This window comes from Salarias fasciatus, chromosome 15, assembly GCF_902148845.1.
Source record: "Salarias fasciatus chromosome 15, fSalaFa1.1, whole genome shotgun sequence".
NCBI lineage: Eukaryota > Metazoa > Chordata > Actinopteri > Blenniiformes > Blenniidae > Salarias > Salarias fasciatus.
In genome coordinates this window covers 28,866,287-28,884,993 of record NC_043759.1, presented here as the reverse complement: position 1 = coordinate 28,884,993, position 18,707 = coordinate 28,866,287, and the positions used below count along the sequence as shown (strand labels likewise).

Below are 18,707 nucleotides of genomic sequence, written 5' to 3'. Positions count from 1 at the left end.
CCTCCGGGGCTCGGTCCCTAATTAAAGCCGCAAGCGGCATTGGTCGGGACCGAGCCTCCCCGCCGGCCAGCGACTGAGACGTCCACCCACTAACATGTAGCTGTTAGCATCTGTCATCCACTAGCATAGAGTTGTTAGCATGTTCCATCCACTAACATGGAATTGTTAGCATCTCCCATCCACTAACATGGAGTAGTTAGCGTCTGCCATCCATTAACATGGAGTTGTTAGCATCTCACATCCACTAACATGGAGCTGTTAGCATCTGCCATCCACTAACATGGAGTAGTTAGCATCTCCCATCCACTAACATGGAGTAGTTAGCATGTCCCATCCACTAACATGGAGTTGTTAGCATCGCCCATCCACTAACATGGAGTAGTTAGCATCTCCCATCCACTAACATGGAGTTGTTAGCATCTCCCATCCACTAACATGGAGTAGTTAGCATCTCCCATCCACTAACATGGAGTTGTTAGCATCTCCCATCCACTAACATGGAGTAGTTAGCATCTCCCATCCACTAACATGGAGTAGTTAGCATCTCCCATCCACTAACATGGAGCTCTTAGCATCTGTCTTCCACTAACATGGAGCTCTTAGCATCTCCCATCCACTAACAAGTAGTTGTTAGCATGTCCCATCCACTAACATGGAGTAGTTCGCATCTCCCATCCACTAACATGGAGTAGCTAGCATCTCCCATCCACTAACATGGAGTAGTTAGCATCTCCCATCCACTAACATGGAGTAGTTAGCATCTCCCATCCACTAACATGGAGCTCTTAGCATCTGTCTTCCACTAACATGGAGCTCTTAGCATCTCCCATCCACTAACAAGTAGTTGTTAGCATGTCCCATCCACTAACATGGAGTAGTTAGCATCTCCCATCCACTAACATGGAGTAGCTAGCATCTCCCATCCACTAACATGGAGTAGTTAGCATCTCCCATCCACTAACATGGAGTAGCTAGCATCTCCCATCCAGTAACATGGAGTTGTTAGCATCTTCCATCCACTAACATGGAGTAGTTAGCATCTCCCATCCACTAACAAGGAGTAGTTAGCTTTTGCCATCTGCTTTCCACAGTCACTGAATGAAGTCATTGAGTGTCAGAGTTTGATTGACAGCTGCTGTCAGCTGTGTAACTGCAATGCATGCCCATATATGGTCATGTGAGCTAGAGTGGAGAGAGGCGAAAATAAAAGTGTTTTTTGGGGAAACAACTGCTCGTTGTTCCTTTGCTGTTTGGCATAACTGAACAAAAAATATCACGTTTGATAGGAAAATTTGTTGTCTTTCAGTTGGTGAGGCTTTCAGAGAGGTCAGACTTTTAGTTTGGACCCCAGAGGCCTCAGCTTGTGAGAAGCGCGAGATTTTTCCCCATCCGGCTCCATTATAACTGAGAGCAAAAAAAATGCAGAGCGCACACCTTTTCTTACCTGTGTAAACGTACATATAACATGATATTTTCCCCACTTATGTTACATCATCTTGTTTGGGAGAACCTGCTGGAACTTTGCGTGTGCTCGGTTTGTTGATAGGAGTCACGGTTTAGCCGCAGTCGCCACTTGTTCGAGGTGCTGAAATAAGGCGACTTTTTTCCTTTTTTCCCCATTACAACGGATGAGGGCCGGAGCAAGGCAGGATTTCAGACTTCCAACTTTGAACGCTAATAAAATTCACACCGTTAGACTTTTGACAAAGTTGTTCACAACTTTTGTAGAGAAAATTGTCCTCTTTCACGTCGCGTGACTCTTATGTTTGTACGACAAACGGTCTCGGAGGAGATAATTTTTTCGTGAGGAGTGATTTTGAGCAAAATTTTACTTTGAAAGGGAAATAGCGGACTTCCTGTTTAATTTAGGTCAGGGGTCTGAGCGCGTGAATTTTAGATCTCGATGAGACGAACGCGTGAGTGTTGGTTTGATCTCTGTACGACATTGCTGCGGGCCGTAGCGACTGTTTTAGATGTTTTTCAGGATATAGGTGGCGCTAGAGAGCTGATGGTTTTCGTTTTTGTATTTTATAAAATTTTTCGCCGGTCACGATGTGCGTGCCAAATTTGGTGAGTTTTCGTGCATGTTTAGGGGGTCAAATTCGCGTTTATTTGGGCGTTAGTATAATAATTAAAGCCGCAAGCGGCATTGGTCGGGACCGAGCCTCCCCGCCGGCCAGCGACTGAGACGTCCACCCACTAACATGTAGCTGTTAGCATCTGTCATCCACTCGCATAGAGTTGTTGGCATGTCCCATCCACTAACATGTAGCTGTTAGTATCTGTAATAGTGGACTTGTTAGCATGTCCCATCCACTAACAAGTAGCTGTTAGCATCTGTCATCCACTAACATGGAGTTGTTAGCATCTCCCATCCACTAACATGTAGCTCTTAGCATCTGTCATCCACTAACATGGAGTTGTTAGCATCTCCCATCCACTAACATTGAGTAGTTAGCATCTCCCATCCACTAACATTGAGTAGTTAGCATCTCCCATCCACTAACATGTAGCTCTTAGCATCTGTCATCTACTAACATGGAGTTGTTAGCATCTCCCATCCACTAACATGGAGTAGTTAGCATCTCCCATCCAGTAACATTGAGTAGTTAGCATCTCCCATCCACTAACATGGAGTTGTTAGCATCTCCCATCCACTAACATTGAGTAGTTAGCATCTCCCATTCACTAAAATGTAGCTCTTAGCATCTGTCATCCACTAACATGGAGTTGTTAGCATCTCCCATCCACTAACATGGAGTAGTTAGCATCTCCCATCCAGTAACATGGAGTAGTTAGCATCTCCTATCAACTAACATGGAGTAGTTAGCATCTCCCATCCACTAACATGGAGTAGTTAGCATCTCCCATTCACTAACATGGAGTAGTTAGCATGTCCCATCCACTAACATGGAATTGTTAGCATCTCCCATCCACTAACATGGAGCTGTTAGCATCTCCCATGCACTAACATGTAGGTGTTAGCATCTCCCATCCACTAACATGGAGCTGTTAGCATCTCCCATCCACTAACATTTAGTAGTTAGCATCTGCCATCCACTAACATGGAGGAGTTAGCATCTCCCATCCACTAACATGGAGAAGTTAGCATCTCCCATCCACTAACATGGAGTAGTTAGCATCTCCCATCCACTAACATGGAGTAGCTAGCATCTCCCATCCACTAACATGGAGTTCTTAGCATGTTCCATTCATTAACATGGAGCTGGTGGCATCAGTCATCCACTAACATGGAGTTGTTAGCTTCTCCCATCTGCTTTTGAGAGTCACTGAATGAAGGCAATCAGTGGCAGAGTTTGATTGACAGCTGCTGTCAGCTGTGTAACTGCAATGCATGCCCATATATGGTCATGTGAGTTAGAGTGGAGAGAGGAGAAAATAAAAGTCTTTTTTGGGGAAACAACTGCTCCTTGTTCCTTTGCTGTTTGGCATAACTGAACAAAAAATATCACGTTTGATAGGAAAATTTGTTGTCTTTCAGTTGGTGAGGCTTTCAGAGCAGTCAGGCTTTTAGTTTGGACCCCAGAGGCCTCAGTTTGTGAGAAGCGTGAGATTTTTCCCCATCCGGCTCCATTATAACTGAGAGCAAAAAAAATGCAGAGCGCACACCTTTTCTTACCTGTGTAAACGTACATATATCATAATATTTTACCCACTTATGTTACATCATCTTGTTTGGGAGAACCTGCTGGAACTTTGCGTGTGCTCGGTTTGTTGATAGGAGTCACGGTTTAGCCGCAGTCGCCACTTGTTCGAGGTGCTGAAAAAAGGCGACTTTTTTCCTTTTTTCCCCATTATAACGGATGAGGGCCGGAGAAAGGCAGTATTTCAGACTTCCAACTTTGTATGCTAATAAAATCCACACCGTTAGACTTTTGACAAAGTTGTTCACAACTTTTGTAGAGAAATTTGTCCTCTTTCACGTCGCGTGACTCTTATGTCTGTACGACAAACGGTCTCGGAGGAGATAATTTTTTCGTGAGGAGTGATTTTGATCAAAATTTTACTTTGAAAGGGAAATGGCAGACTTCCTGTTGGATTTAGGTCAGGGGTGTCAGCGCGTGAAATGTAGACCTTGATGAGACGAACGCGTCAACGTTGGTTTGATCTCTCTGCGACATTCCTGCGGACTGTAGCGACAATTTAACTGTTTCTAGGTGGCGCTAGAGAGCAGATGGGGTTAATTTTTCCATTTTATAAAATTTTTCGCCGGTCATGATGTGCGTGCCAAATTTGGTGAGTTTTCGTGCATGTTTAGTGGGTCAAATTTGCGTTTCTTTGGGCGTTAGTATAATTAAAGCCGCAAGCGGCATTGGTCGGGACCGAGCCTCCGCGCCGGCCAGCGACTGAGACGTCCACCCACTAACATGAAGCTGTCAGAATCTGTCTTCCATGAACACAGAGTTGTTAGCATGTCCCATCCACTAACATGCAGTTGTTAGCATCTCCCATCCACTAACATGGAGTAGTTAGCATCTCCCATCCACTAACATGGAGTAGTTAGCATGTCCCATCCACTAACATGGAGTAGTTAGCATCTCCCATCCATTAACATGGAGTAGTTAGCATCCCCCATCCACTAACATGGAGTAGTTAGCATCTCCCATCCACTAACATGGAGTAGTTAGCATCTCCCATCCACTAACATGGAGTAGTTAGCATCTCCCATCCACTAACATGGAGTAGTTAGCATGTCCCATCCACTAACATGGAGTAGTTAGCATCTCCCATCCATTAACATGGAGTAGTTAGCATCCCCCATCTACTAACATGGAGTAGTTAGCATCTCCCATCCACTAACATGGAGTAGTTAGCATCTCCCATCCACTAACATGGAGTAGTTAGCATCTCCCATCCACTAACATGGAGTAGTTAGCATCTCCCATCCACTAACATGGAGTAGTTAGCATCTCCCATCCACTAACATCAAGCTGTTAGCATCTCCCATCCACTAACATGGAGTAGTTAGCATCTCCCATCCACTAACATGGAGTAGTTAGCATCTCCCATCCACTAACATGGAGTAGCTAGCATCTCCCATCCACTAACATGGAGTAGTTAGCATCTCCCATCCACTAACATAGAGTAGCTAGCATCTGTCATCCACTAACATGGAGGAGTTAGCATCTCCCATCCACTAACATGGAGTAGTTAGCATCTCCCATCCACTAACATAGAGTAGCTAGCATCTGTCATCCACTAACATGGAGGAGTTAGCATCTCCCATCCACTAAAATGGAGTTCTAAGCATGTTCCATCCATTAACATGGAGCTGGTGGCTTCAGTCATCCGCTAACATGGAGTTGTTAGCATGTTCCATCCACTAACATGGAGTCGTTAGCATCTCCCATCCATTAACAAGGAGTAGTTGGCTTTTGCCATCTGCTTTCCTGAGTCACTGAATTAAGTCATTGAGTGTCAGAGTTTGATTGACAGCTGCTGTCAGCTGTGTAACTGCTCTGCATGCCCATATATGGTCATTTAAGTTAGAGTGGAGAGAGGAGAAAATAAAAGTGTTTTTTTGGGGAAACAACTGGTCCTTGTTCCTTTGCTGTTTGGCAAAACTGAACAAAAAATATCACGTTTGATAGGAAAATTAGTTGTCGTTCAGTTGGTGAGGCTTTCAGAGCATTGAGACTTTTAGTTTGGACCCCAGAGGCCTCAGTTTGTGAGAAGCGCGAGATTTTTCCCCATCCGGCTCCATTATAACTGAGAGCAAAAAAAATGCTGAGCGCACACCTTTTCTTACCTGTGAAAAGATACATATAACATGATATTTTCCCCACTTATGTTACATCATCTTGTTCGGGAGAACCTGCTGCAACTTTCCATGTGCTCGGTTTGTTGATAGGAGTCACGGTTTAGCCGCAGTCGCCACTTGTTCGAGGTGCTGAAAAAAGGCGACTTTTTTCCTTTTTTCCCCATTATAACGGATGAGGGCCGGAGCAAGGCAGGATTTCAGACTTCCAACTTTGTACGCTAATAAAATCCACACCGTTAGACTTTTGACAAAGTTGTTCACAACTTTTGTAGAGAAATTTGTCCTCTTTCACGTCGCGTGACTCTTATGTGTGTGCGACAAACGGTCTCGGAGGAGATAATTTTTTCGTGAGGAGTGAGTTTGATCAAAATTTTACTTTGAAAGGGAAAAAGCGGACTTCCTGTTGGATTTAAGTCAGGGGTGTCAGCGCGTGAAATGTAGATCTCGATGAGACGAACGCGTGAGTGTTGGTTTGATCTCTCTCCGACATTCCTGCGGGCCGTAGCGACTGTTTTAGACGTTTTTTGGGATCTAGGTGGCGCTAGAGAGCAGATGGGGCCAATTTTTCCATTTTATAAAATTTTTCGCCGGTCATGATTTGCGTGCCAAATTTGGTGAGTTTTCGTGCATGTTTAGGGGGTCAAATTCGCGTTTATTTGGGCGTTAGTATAATAATAGAGGAGGAGGAGGAGGAGGAGGAGAACGACAAACGAACGAAGAACAATAGAGACCTTGCCCTCCGGGCATGGTGGCCTGCGGCCACCATGCCCTCCGGGCTCGGTCCCTAACGAGGAGGAGGAGGAGAACGACAAACGAACGAAGAACAATAGAGACCTTGCCCTCCGGGCATGGTGGCCTGCGGCCACCATGCCCTCCGGGCTCGGTCCCTAATAATAATATAGAACGACGACAATAAACGAACGAATAACAATAGAGACCTTGCCCTACGGGCAAGGTGGCCTGCGGCCACCTTGCCCTCCGGGGCTCGGTCCCTAATTAAAGCCGCAAGCGGCATTGGTCGGGACCGAGCCTCCCCGCCGGCCTGCGACTGAGACGTCCACCCAGGAACATGCAAGTTGTTAGCATCTCCCTTTGTCTAAGATGTAGCTGTTAGCGTCTGTCATCCACTAACATGTAGCTGTTAGTATCTCCCATCCACTAACATGTAGCTGTTAGCATCTACTATCCACTAACATGGAGCTGTTAGCATCTCCCATCCGCTAACATGTAGGTGTTAGCATCTACTATCCACTAACATGGAGCTGTTAGCATCTCCCATCCGCTAACATGGAGCTGTTAGCATCTCCCATCCACTAACATTGAGTTGTTAGCATCTCCCATCCACTAATATGGAGTCGTTAGCATCTCCCATCCACTAACATGGAGTAGTTAGCATCTCCCATCCACTAACATGGAGTAGTTAGCATCTCCCATCCACTAACATGGAGTAGCCAGCATCTCCCATCCACTAACATGGAGTAGCTAGCATCTCCCATCCACTAACATGGAGTAGTTAGCATCTCCCATCCACTAACATGGAGTAGTTAGCATCTCCCATCCACTAACATGGAGTAACTAGCATCTCCCATCCACTAACATGGAGTAGTTAGCATCTCCCATCCACTAACATGGAGTAGTTAGCATCTCCCATCCACTAACATGGAGTAGTTAGCATCTCCCATCCACTAACATGGAGTAGCTAGCATCTGTCATCCACTAACAAGCAGGAGTTAGCATCTCCCATCCACTAACATGGAGTAGCTAGCATCTCCCATCCACTAACATGGAGTAGTTAGCATCTCCCATCCACTAACATGGAGTAGTTAGCATCTCCCATCCACTAACATGGAGTAGCTAGCATCTCCCATCCACTAACATGGAGTAGTTAGCATCTCCCATCCACTAACATGGAGTAGCTAGCATCTCCCATCCACTAACATGGAGTAGTTAGCATCTCCCATCCACTAACATGGAGTAGTTAGCATCTCCCATCCACTAACATGGAGTAGCTCGCATCTCCCATCCACTAACATGGAGTAGTTAGCATCTCCCATCCACTAACATGGAGTTCTTAGCATGTTCCATCCATTAACATGGAGCTGGTGGCTTCAGTCATCCACTAACATGGAGTTGTTAGCATGTTCCATCCACTAACATGGAGTCGTTAGCATCTCCCATCCATTAACAAGGAGTAGTTAGCTTTTGCCATCTGCTTTCCTGAGTCACTGAATGAAGTCATTGAGTGTCAGAGTTTGATTGACAGCTGCTGTCAGCTGTGTAACTGCTCTGCATGTCCATATATGGTCATTTCAGTTAGAGTGGAGAGAGGAGAAAATTACAGTTTCCTTCTGCGAAACAACTGCTCCTTGTACCTTTCCTGTTTGGCAAAACTGAACAAAAAATATCACGTTTGATAGGAAAATTAGTTGTCTTTCAGTTGGTGAGGCTTTCAGAGCATTGAGACTTTTAGTTTGGACCCCAGAGGCCTCAGTTTGTGAGAAGCGCGAGATTTTTCCCCATCCGGCTCCATTATAACTGAGAGCAAAAAAAATGCAGAGCGCACCCCAATTCTTACCTGTGTCAACATGCATATATCATCATATTTCCCCACTTATGTTACATCATCTTGTTCAGGAGAACCTGCTGGAACTTTACGTGTGCTCGGTTTATTGATAGCAGTCACGGTTTAGCCGCAGTCGCCACTTGTTTGAGGTGCTGAAAAAAGGCGACTTTTTTCCTTTTTTCCCCATTATAACGGATGAGGGCCGGAGCAAGGCAGGATTTCAGACTTCCAACTTTGAACGCTAATAAAATCCACACCGTTAGACTTTTGACAAAGTTGTTCACAACTTTTGTAGAGAAATTTGTCCTCTTTCACGTCGTGTGACTCATATGTGTGTGCGACAAACGGTCTCGGAGGAGATAATTTTTTCGTGAGGAGTGATTTTGATCAAAATTTTACTTTGAAAGGGAAATAGCGGACTTCCTGTTGGATTTAGGTCAGGGGTGTGAGTGCGTGAAATGTAGATCGTGATGAGACGAACGCATGAGTGTTGGTTTGATCTCTCTCCGACATTCCTGCGGGCCGTAGCGACTGTTTTAGACGTTTTTTGGGATCTAGGTGGCGCTAGAGAGCAGATGGTGCCAATTTTTCCATTTTATAAAATTTTTCGCCGGTCATGATTTGCGTGCCAAATTTGGTGAGTTTTCGTGCATGTTTAGGGGGTCAAATTCGCGTTTATTTGGGCGTTAGTATAATAATAGAGAACGAGGAGGAGGAGGAGGAGAACGACAAACGAACGAAGAACAATAGAGACCTTGCCCTCCGGGCATGGTGGCCTGCGGCCACCATGCCCTCCGGGCTCGGTCCCTAATTAAAGCCGCAAGCGGCATTGGTCGGGACCGAGCCTCCCCGCCGGCCAGCGACTGAGACGTCCACCCACTAACATGAAGCTGTTAGAATCTGTCTTCCATTAACACAGAGTTGTTAGTATCTCCCATCCACTAACATGGAGTAGTTAGCATCTCCCATCCACTAACATGGAGTAGTTAGCATCTCCCATCCACTAACATGGAGTAGTTAGCATCTCCCATCCACTAACATGGAGTAGTTAGCATGTCTCATCCACTAACATGGAGTAGTTAGCATCTCCCATCCACTAACATGGAGTAGTTAGCATCTCCCATCCACTAACATGGAGTAGTTAGCATCTCCCATCCACTAACATGGAGTTCTTAGCATTTCCCACCCACTAACATGGAGCTCTTAGCATCTGTCATCCACTAACATGGAGTTGTTAGCATCTCCCATCCACTAACATGTAGCTCTTAGCATCTGTCATCCACTAACATGGAGTTGTTAGCATCTCCCATCCACTAACATGGAGTAGTTAGCATCTCCCATCCACTAACATGGAGTAGTTAGCATCTCCCATCCACTAACAAGGAGTTGTTAGCTTCTCCCAGCTGCTTTTGACAGTCACTGAATGAAGGCAATCAGTGGCAGAGTTTGATTGACAGCTGCTGTCAGCTGTGTAACTGCAATGTATGCCCATATATGGTAATGTGAGTTAGAGTGGAGAGAGGAGAAAATAAAAGTCTTTTTTGGGGAAACAACTGGTCCTTGTTCCTTTGCTGTTTGGCAAAACTGAACAAAAAATATCACGTTTGATAGGAAAATTTGTTTTCTTTCAGTTGGTGAGGCTTTCAGAGCAGTCAGACGTTTAGTTTGGACCGCAGAGGCCTCAGTTTGTGAGAAGCGCGAGATTTATCCCCATCCGGCTCCATTATACCTGAGAGGCAAAAAAATGCAGAGCGCACACCCACTTATACCTGTGAAAACTTACATATAACATGATATTTTCCCCACTTATGTCACATCATCTTGTTCGGGAGAACCTGCTGGAACTTTCCATGTGCTCGGTTTGTTGATAGGAGTCACGGTTTAGCCGCAGTTGCCACTTGTTCGAGGTGCTGAAAAAAGGCGACTTTTTTCCTTTTTTCCCCATTATAACGGTTGAGGGCCGGACCAAGGCAGGATTTCAGACTTCCAACTTTGTACGCTAATAAAATCCACACCGTTACACTTTTGACAAAGTTGTTCACAACTTTTGTAGAGAAATTTGTCCTCTTTTCCGTCGCGTGACTCTTATGTCTGTACGACAAACGGTCTCGGAGGAGATAATTTTTTCGGAAGGAGTGATTTTGATCAAAATTTTACTTTGAAAGGGACATAGCAGACTTCCTGTTAGATTTAGGTCAGGGGTGTCAGCGCGTGAATTCTAGATCTCCGTGAGACGAACGCGTCAACGTTGGTTTGATCTCTCTACGACATTCCTGCGGGCCGTGGCGACAATTTTACTGTTTCTAGGTGGCGCTAGAGAGCAGATGGGGTCAATTTTTCCATTTTATAAAATTTTTCGCCGGTCACGATGTGCGTGCCAAATTTGGTGAGTTTTCGTGCATGTTTAGGGGGTCAAATTTGCGTTTACTTGGGCGTAAGTATAATATTAAAGCCGCAAGCGGCATTGGTCGGGACCGAGCCTCCTCGCTGGCCAGCGACTGAGACGTCCACCCACTAACATGAAGCTGTTAGAATCTGTCTTCCATTAACAAAGAGTTGTTAGCATGTCCCATCCACTAACATGCAGTTGTTAGCTTCTGTCATCCACTAACATGGAGTTGTGAGCATCTGCCATCCACTAACATGGAGTTGTAAGCAGCTCCCATCCACTAACATGTAGCTGTTAGCATCACTTATCCACTAAAATGGAGTTGTTAGCATGTCCCATTCACTAACATGGAGCTGTAAGCATCTGTCATCCACTAACATGGAGTTGTTAGCATCTCCCATCCACTAACATGGAGTAGTTAGCATCTCCCATCCACTAACATGGAGTAGTTAGCATCTCCCATCCACTAACATGGAGTAGTTAGCATCTCCCATCCACTAACATGGAATTGTTAGCATCTCCCATCCACTAACATGGAGTAGTTAGCATCTCCCATCCACTAACATGGAGTAGTTAACATCTCCTATCCACTAACATGGAGTAGTTAGCATCTTCCATCCACTAACATGGAGTTGTTAACATCCCCCTTCCACTAACATGGAGTACTTAGCATCTCCTATCCACTAACATTGAGTAGTTAGCATCTCCCATCCACTAACATGGAGTAGTTAGCATCTCCCATCCACTAACATGGAATTGTTAGCATCTCCCATCCACTAACATGGAGTAGTAAGCATCTCCCATCCACTAACATGGAGTAGTTAACATCTCCTATCCACTAACATGGAGTAGTTAGCATCTCCCATCCACTAACATGGAGTTGTTAGCATCCCCCTTCCACTAACATGGAGTACTTAGCATCTCCTATCCACTAACATGGAGTTGTTAGCATCTCCCATCCACTAACATGGAGTAGTTAGCATCTCCCATCCACTAACATGGAATTGTTAGCATCTCCCATCCACTAACATGGAGTAGCTAGCATCTCCCATCCACGAACATGGAGTTCTTAGCATCTCCCACCCACTAACATGGAGTAGTTAGCATCTCACATCCACTAACATGGAGTTGTTAGCTTCTCCCATCTGCTTTTGACAGTCACTGAATGAAGGCACTGAGTGTCAGAGTTTGATTGACAGCTGCTGTCAGCTGTGTAACTGCACTGTATGCCCATATATGGTCATTTCAGTTAGAGTGGAGAGAGGAGAAAATAAAAGTGTTTTTTGGGGAAACAACTGGTCCTTGTTCCTTTGCTGTTTGGCATAACTGAACAAAAAATATCACGTTTGATAGGAAAATTTGTTGTCTTTCAGTTGGTGAGGCTTTCAGAGAAGTCAGACGTTTAGTTTGGATCGTAGAGGCCTCAGTTTGTGAGAAGCGCGAGATTTTTCCCCATCCGGCTCCATTATAACTGAGAGGCAAAAAAATGCAGAGCGCACACCCACTTATACCTGTGAAAACTTACAGATACATGATATTTTCCCCACTTATGTTACATCATCTTGTTCGGGAGAACCTGCTGGAATTTTGCGTGTTCTCGGTTTGTTGATAGGAGTCACGGTTTCGCCGCAGTCGCCACTTGTTCGAGGTGCTGAAAAAAGGCGACTTTTTTCCTTTTTTCCCCATTATAACGGATGAGGGCCGGAGCAAGGCAGGATTTCCGACTTCCAACTTTGTATGCTAATAAAATCCACACCGTTAGACTTTTGACAAAGTTGTTCACAACTTTTGTAGAGAAATTTGTCCTCTTTCACGTCGTGTGACTATTATGTCTGTACGACAAACGGTCTCGGAGGAGATAATTTTTTCGTGAGGAGTGATTTTGATCAAAATTTTACTTTGAAAGGGAAATAGCAGACTTCCTGTTGGATTTAGGTCAGGGGTGTCAGCGCATGAATTCTAGATCTCGGTGAGACGAATGCGTCAACGTTGGTTTGATCTCTCTACGACATTCCTGCGGGCCGTGGCGACAATTTTACTGTTTCTAGGTGGCGCTAGAGAGCAGATGAGGTTAATTTTTCCATTTTATGAAATTTTTCACCGGTCATGATGTGCGTGCCAAATTTGGTGAGTTTTCGTGCATGTTTAGGGGGTCAAATTTGCGTTTACTTGGGCGTAAGTATAATAATAGAGGAGAACGAGAACGACAAACGAACGAATAACAATAGAGACCTTGCCCTACGGGCAAGGTGGCCTGCGGCCACCTTGCCCTCCGGGGCTCGGTCCCTAATTAAAGCCGCAAGCGGCATTGGTCGGGACCGAGCCTCCCCGCCGGCCAGCGACTGAGACATCCACCCACTAACATGAAGCTGTTAGAATCCGTCTTCCATTAATACAGAGTATTTAGCATGTCCCATACACTAACATGGAGTAGTTAGCATCTCCCATCCACTCACATGGAGTAGTTAGCATCTCCCATCCACTAACATGGAGCTGTTAGCATCTCCCATCCACTAACATGGAGTTGTTAGCATCTTCCATCCATTAACATGGAGTAGTTAGCATGTCCCATCCACTAACATGGAGTAGTTAGCATGTCCCATCCACTAACATGGAGTAGTTAGCACCTCCCATCCACTAACAAGGAGTAGTTAGCTTTTGCCATCTGCTTTCCAGAGTCACTGAATGAAGTCATTGAGTGTCAGAGTTTGATTGACAGCTGCTGTCAGCTGTGTAACTGCACTGTATGCCCATATATGGTAATGTGAATTAGAGTGGAGGGAGGAGAAAATAAAAGTCTTTTTTGGGGAAACAACTGCTCCTTGTTCCTTTGCTGTTTGGCATAACTCAACAAAAAATATCACGTTTGATAGGAAAATTTGTTGTCTTTCAGTTGGTGAGGCTTTCAGAGCAGTCAGACTTTTCGTTTGGACCTCAGAGGCCTCAGTTTGTGAGAAGCGCGAGATTTTTCCCCATCCGGCTCCATTATAACTGACAGGGAAAAAAATGCAGCGCGCACACCAACTTACACCTGTGAAAACGTACATAAATCATGACATTTTCCCCACTTATGTTACATCATCTTGTTCGGGAGAAACTGGTGAGACTTTACGTGTGCTCGGTTTGTTGATAGGAGTCACGGTTTAGTCGCAGTCGCCACTTGTTCGAGATGCTGAAAAAAGGCGACTTTTTTCCTTTTTTCCCCATTATAACGGATGAGGGCCGGAGCAAGGCAGGATTTCAGACTTCCAACTTTGAACGCTAATAAAATCCACACCGTGGGACTTTTGACAAAGTTGTTCACAACTTTTGTAGAGAAATTTGTCCTCTTTCACGTCGCATTACTCTTATGTCTGTACGACAAACGGTCTCGGAGGAGATAATTTTTTCCTGAGGCGTGATTTTGAGCAAACTTTTAATTTGAAAGGGAAATAGCGGACTTCCTGTCGGATTTAGGTCAGGGGTGTCAGCGCGTGAATTTTAGATCTCAATGAGACGAACGCGTGAGTGTTGGTTTGATCTCTCTGCGATATTCGTGCGGACTGTGGCGACAATTTTACTGTTTCTAGGTGGCGCTAAAGAGCAGATTGGGTTATTTTTTCCATTTTATAAAATTTTTCGCCGGTCATGACGTGCGTGCCAAATTTGGTGAGTTTTCGTGCATGTTTAGGGGGTCAAATTCGCGTTTAGTTGGTAGGTCAGTATAATAATGAAGAAGAAGAAGGAGAAACGAACGAATAACAATAGAGACCTTGCCCTACGGGCAAGGTGGCCTGCGGCCACCTTGCCCTCCGGGGCTCGGTCCCTAATAATAATATAGAAGGAGAACGAGAACGAGAACGAGAACGACAAACGAACGAAATACAATAGAGACCTTGCCCTACGGGCAAGGTGGCCTGCGGCCACCTTGCCCTCCGGGGCTCGGTCCCTAATAATAGCTAAGAAGAAAAAGAAACGAACGAATAACAATAGAGACCTTGCCCTACGGGCATGGTGGCCTGCGGCCACCATGCCCTCCGGGGCTCGGTCCCTAATAATAATATAGGAGAACGACGACAATAAACGAACGAAATACAATAGAGACCTTGCCCTACGGGCAAGGTGGCCTGCGGCCACCTTGCCCTCCGGGGCTCGGTCCCTAAATATACTCACCCAGAAGGGTTTTCTGATCCGAAAAGTGATCCGGGAGAAAGTTAGATCCATAGTCTGAAACTGAAAACTACAACAGTAAACTGAAGTACATTCACCAAGAGACACAGTAGGTGGCGCTGTGCACCAAAGTTGGTTCCCAAAGAAAAAGAAGCAGAACTCTGAACTGCAAACATCATCTTCTTCTTCTTTGGAGCAGGTGGCGATCAACAACTTAGGTGCACAGCGCCCCCTTCTGTCTCTCTCAGTGAATGTACTTCAGTTTAGTTCCTGATCACCGTATTCACTTCAGAGATCTGTAAAACCGCAACAGCATGTATTTTGCGACACCAGAATGTGGTGGAGGAGAGGCATGACCAGACCATGAGGAAATATTGGTGAAACTAATGAGTTTTTGGACGATTAAAGCCATTTTGGGAGCCGGCGCCACGGATGCCCCATTGGCTAACAGTATATGGAGGTCTGCAGCTCCACTATGGATCTAACTTTCTCCCAGACCACTTTTCAGATCAGAAAACCCTTCTGAATGGGTATATTGTAATGCATCTTTCTATAAACAATGTGAAAACTGTTTAAACCGAACTTATCCTTTAAAAGTCAAAGATTCATTGCTCGTGTTTCCTATTTTTGTTTGTGCAGAATTTCACAGTCCAGACACTGGAAGCCAAGCGACCACACCCACCAGGAGTTTGTCGCCGGCTGTCTGTGAGTATTGGAAATGTGTTCAAATCATCAATTGACTGTGTGGCCTTATAATTCAATCTGATTCTGTTTCAAAAAATCTTATATTTATTTTTGTGTTTTGCAGCTAATAAGCCTGCAGATGTCAGTCCTCCAAAAAGGGACAGTCCAGCAATCATGGCCAAGCACTACAAGACCCTCCAGGCTTTGTATAAGAAAAAGAAACCAAACCACGAGTCTGTCTCTCAGCTCCTGGACTTGGAATTTCCAGCCAGACGAGCATTCATTGATTCTGATGCAATTAGTGAGGAGAACAGACCTGGACAAATTCTGGAGGCATATCCTTGTTTTAAGGAAATTGGACATGTAAGTTGTATTAGCAAGGCATAAATAACATAGAAATACCAAGCAGAACTATATTTTATATTGCAATTTCAGTGGACTAATATATATTTCTGGCTGGTATATTCAATGTTTCATAGGTGATGGAAGAGCTTCGGCGCATCTTGGACAAGGACAACACCCAATACATCAACCAGGTGAAGGAAAGATGGCACGACTTCTCCCAGAACGTGCAGTTTTTTGGGATGTGGAAAAAGCTGCTGAAATCCCCAATGGGAATGGAGAAAAGTAAGCAATGCGAACTTAATGTTAAAGACCTGAGAACATGTTCATTACTGTATTTCTGTGGTATTGCCTTCTTTTATATATATACATACGTGTGTGTGTGTGTGTGTGTGTGTGTGTGTGTGTGTGTATATATATATATACACATATATATATACACACACACACACCTTCTGATGGCAATTAAGCATAGTCTTTGTTATAGCCATCACATGGAGTCTAACTCATATTTGATGTGATACCTTTTGTCTTGTCTATCTTCCCTAACAGCTGAACAGGCTGTTGGAATCCTTCGTTTGCTGCCATTGTTGTTCCCCTCTGGATCTGCTCCGGTTAAGAAACGTGGAGATCCAAGTGAAGCTCTTGTGCATGTTCTTGAGGTGAGCTGTTCTATGACTCTTGTTATTATGACTGACTAAAAGCAACGAAAAGTGCAGTAAAATGAAGGAAAGCACAGTGTGTGCGCATGTGTTTTCTCTCCACTTTCTGGTTCTTCTGGAAGACATTCTGGATGTATTGTTTATGCACCCTCACACCTGCACCTCACAAACCAGATTTTAGGCAATACATTATATATAAACTGCAGTTCTGACTCAATCAAATGTGATACCACTATTAATACAATCTAAGAACTTCAGACTAGTCCATGTTAAGTCATTCTATTTGTACATAAAACATATTTAAACATATTTGCCTTTGTAAACCTGATTATTATGTTATGAATTGTTATTGAAGGATATGTAATTTGTTAGCCTCGTAAACCAGCCCCGCCCACTTAGTAGCTGGATTTAGTAGATTTAGTAGCTGGGGTGGACCACCGAAAATTGGTCTGGCTTTGCAAATAACACGCAAAAAATACGTTATTTTTAAATTAAATGAAGATTGCAACTTGTGTACAAAATACAGAATCATTTTCATATTCCCACTGAATTGACATTTGGTTAGAAAATACTCCGTATTAAAGGAAGGCTTTGAACTGATGCGAGAAGAAATGCATCCTCGGTTCTGAATAACCAAGACTGTCTTGATTAAAAGTCCATAATTCTAATGAAAGGTTTATGTTTTATAACTTATAGGACAATGAAGACCCCGGCACCTACTTGACGAAGCGCCCTCTCTCCTGTCCAGTGCTGATTGTGAGTCCATGCAACTGCCTCCTGGCCGTGGGAGATGTGCCAGTGACGACGTTCCCAAAAGAGCAGGTCACCGAGGGTGCTTTACACCTCATGGCCTACTATTATGCTCTACACCTCACTTACCCCAAGTGCATAGCCACACTGCTTTCCATCATACAAACGGAGGTCCTTCATGACGCCATCCATGAGAAAGACCTCACACCAGGTTACAAAAAGAGCCTGGCTGAATGGAAAGATTTTATTGGCAAATAGAGCAGAGCACCACTGTGATGGCTAGTTATTTGTGTTTGTAAATAACGAGCCACATGTTCAGACCCTGTTTTTGTTTTTCCCATTGATCAGAAAAATCACAATGTTATTTCATTCTCTGTTGTGCTGGGGGTTTTTCGTTGTTTTTTTATTACTGTGCAAAAAAAGCAAATTTTCAGTTTGATGTTCTATTCAAGTTATTAATGAAGTGTTGTTCTAAATGTGTTTTACATGGTGTTTATATGGTATAGTTATCTGAATGGGGAGTTAAGAATAATTTTTCAACTGCATTTTCAAACAACGGTATCTGAACTATTTAAAATGAACACTTTTTAATCTTGCTTCAGGTATTATGGAAAATGCATTTTTTTCTCAACGTCAATTGGGGTAAAAGCAAATGTCTGTTTTTGAGTTAAAAACGCCTACTTTCAAGCATAGCTGGTTTATCCTAAAATACAACACTTCTGCCATAAAGTGACTAAATATAAGTATATCCTGCTTAGTGTGATTAGACATTCAAGCTCAAAATGCTTAAATTAATTATTGTAATCTTATTTCAAAAACAAGGCAGTCTTAAATCTGGAGAAAGTGCCAGATAATACAGCTCAAAATTAGTTTAATGTATCTCAAATGGAGAAGCTGAGACGAAAGTTATGAAATCAAAAATCTTATTCTGAGTGAAAAAATACCTCTTTTTAGCATTTGTGACTTATTCTAAGACTCCAACCTCAAAAATTCTGATAAAATATGGCTTAAAACAAGTTTTCACAGCTAATTTTAAGAGTTCATTATTCCGAATATCACATCTTATTCCAAGATATCTTACCAAGACAATTTTCACTTGTTCTATTGGCAGATTTTTTCACTTATTTCAAGGTAAAAGTGCCTTGATATAGGTTTTTTTTTCTTGTTTTGAGATGGGCATTTTTTCCAGTGCTCGGCGCCCTTTCAGGTGATCAGTTATCCTCCAAGACATTTCCACACTTCTGCAGCTATGCATGTCTGTAACAGGATGCATTTCTTCTTAATTTAGATTAGATAACACTTTGCTGTCAGGACAGTGAAATGTTAGCAGGTTTAGCAGGAAACTGCAGTTTAAAATCACACATGGGATTCTAATGAAAAGGTGTG

The 18,707-nt window shown here is 43.8% G+C and overlaps 1 protein-coding gene across 1 annotated transcript in view; it reads left to right on the top strand.

The window, feature by feature from the left end:
* The window catches only part of LOC115401902 (uncharacterized), a 34,838-nt gene extending 17,047 nt beyond the window's left edge, over positions 1-17,791 (top strand). The window contains exons 6-10 of the mRNA XM_030110282.1: positions 15,523-15,588; positions 15,692-15,930; positions 16,047-16,194; positions 16,462-16,571; positions 17,268-17,791. Of these exons, the coding sequence (XP_029966142.1) occupies positions 15,523-15,588; positions 15,692-15,930; positions 16,047-16,194; positions 16,462-16,571; positions 17,268-17,579 (875 nt within the window). The 3' untranslated portion in view covers positions 17,580-17,791. The remainder of the gene's footprint in view (positions 1-15,522; positions 15,589-15,691; positions 15,931-16,046; positions 16,195-16,461; positions 16,572-17,267) is intronic.
* Positions 17,792-18,707: the final 916 nt, after the last annotated feature.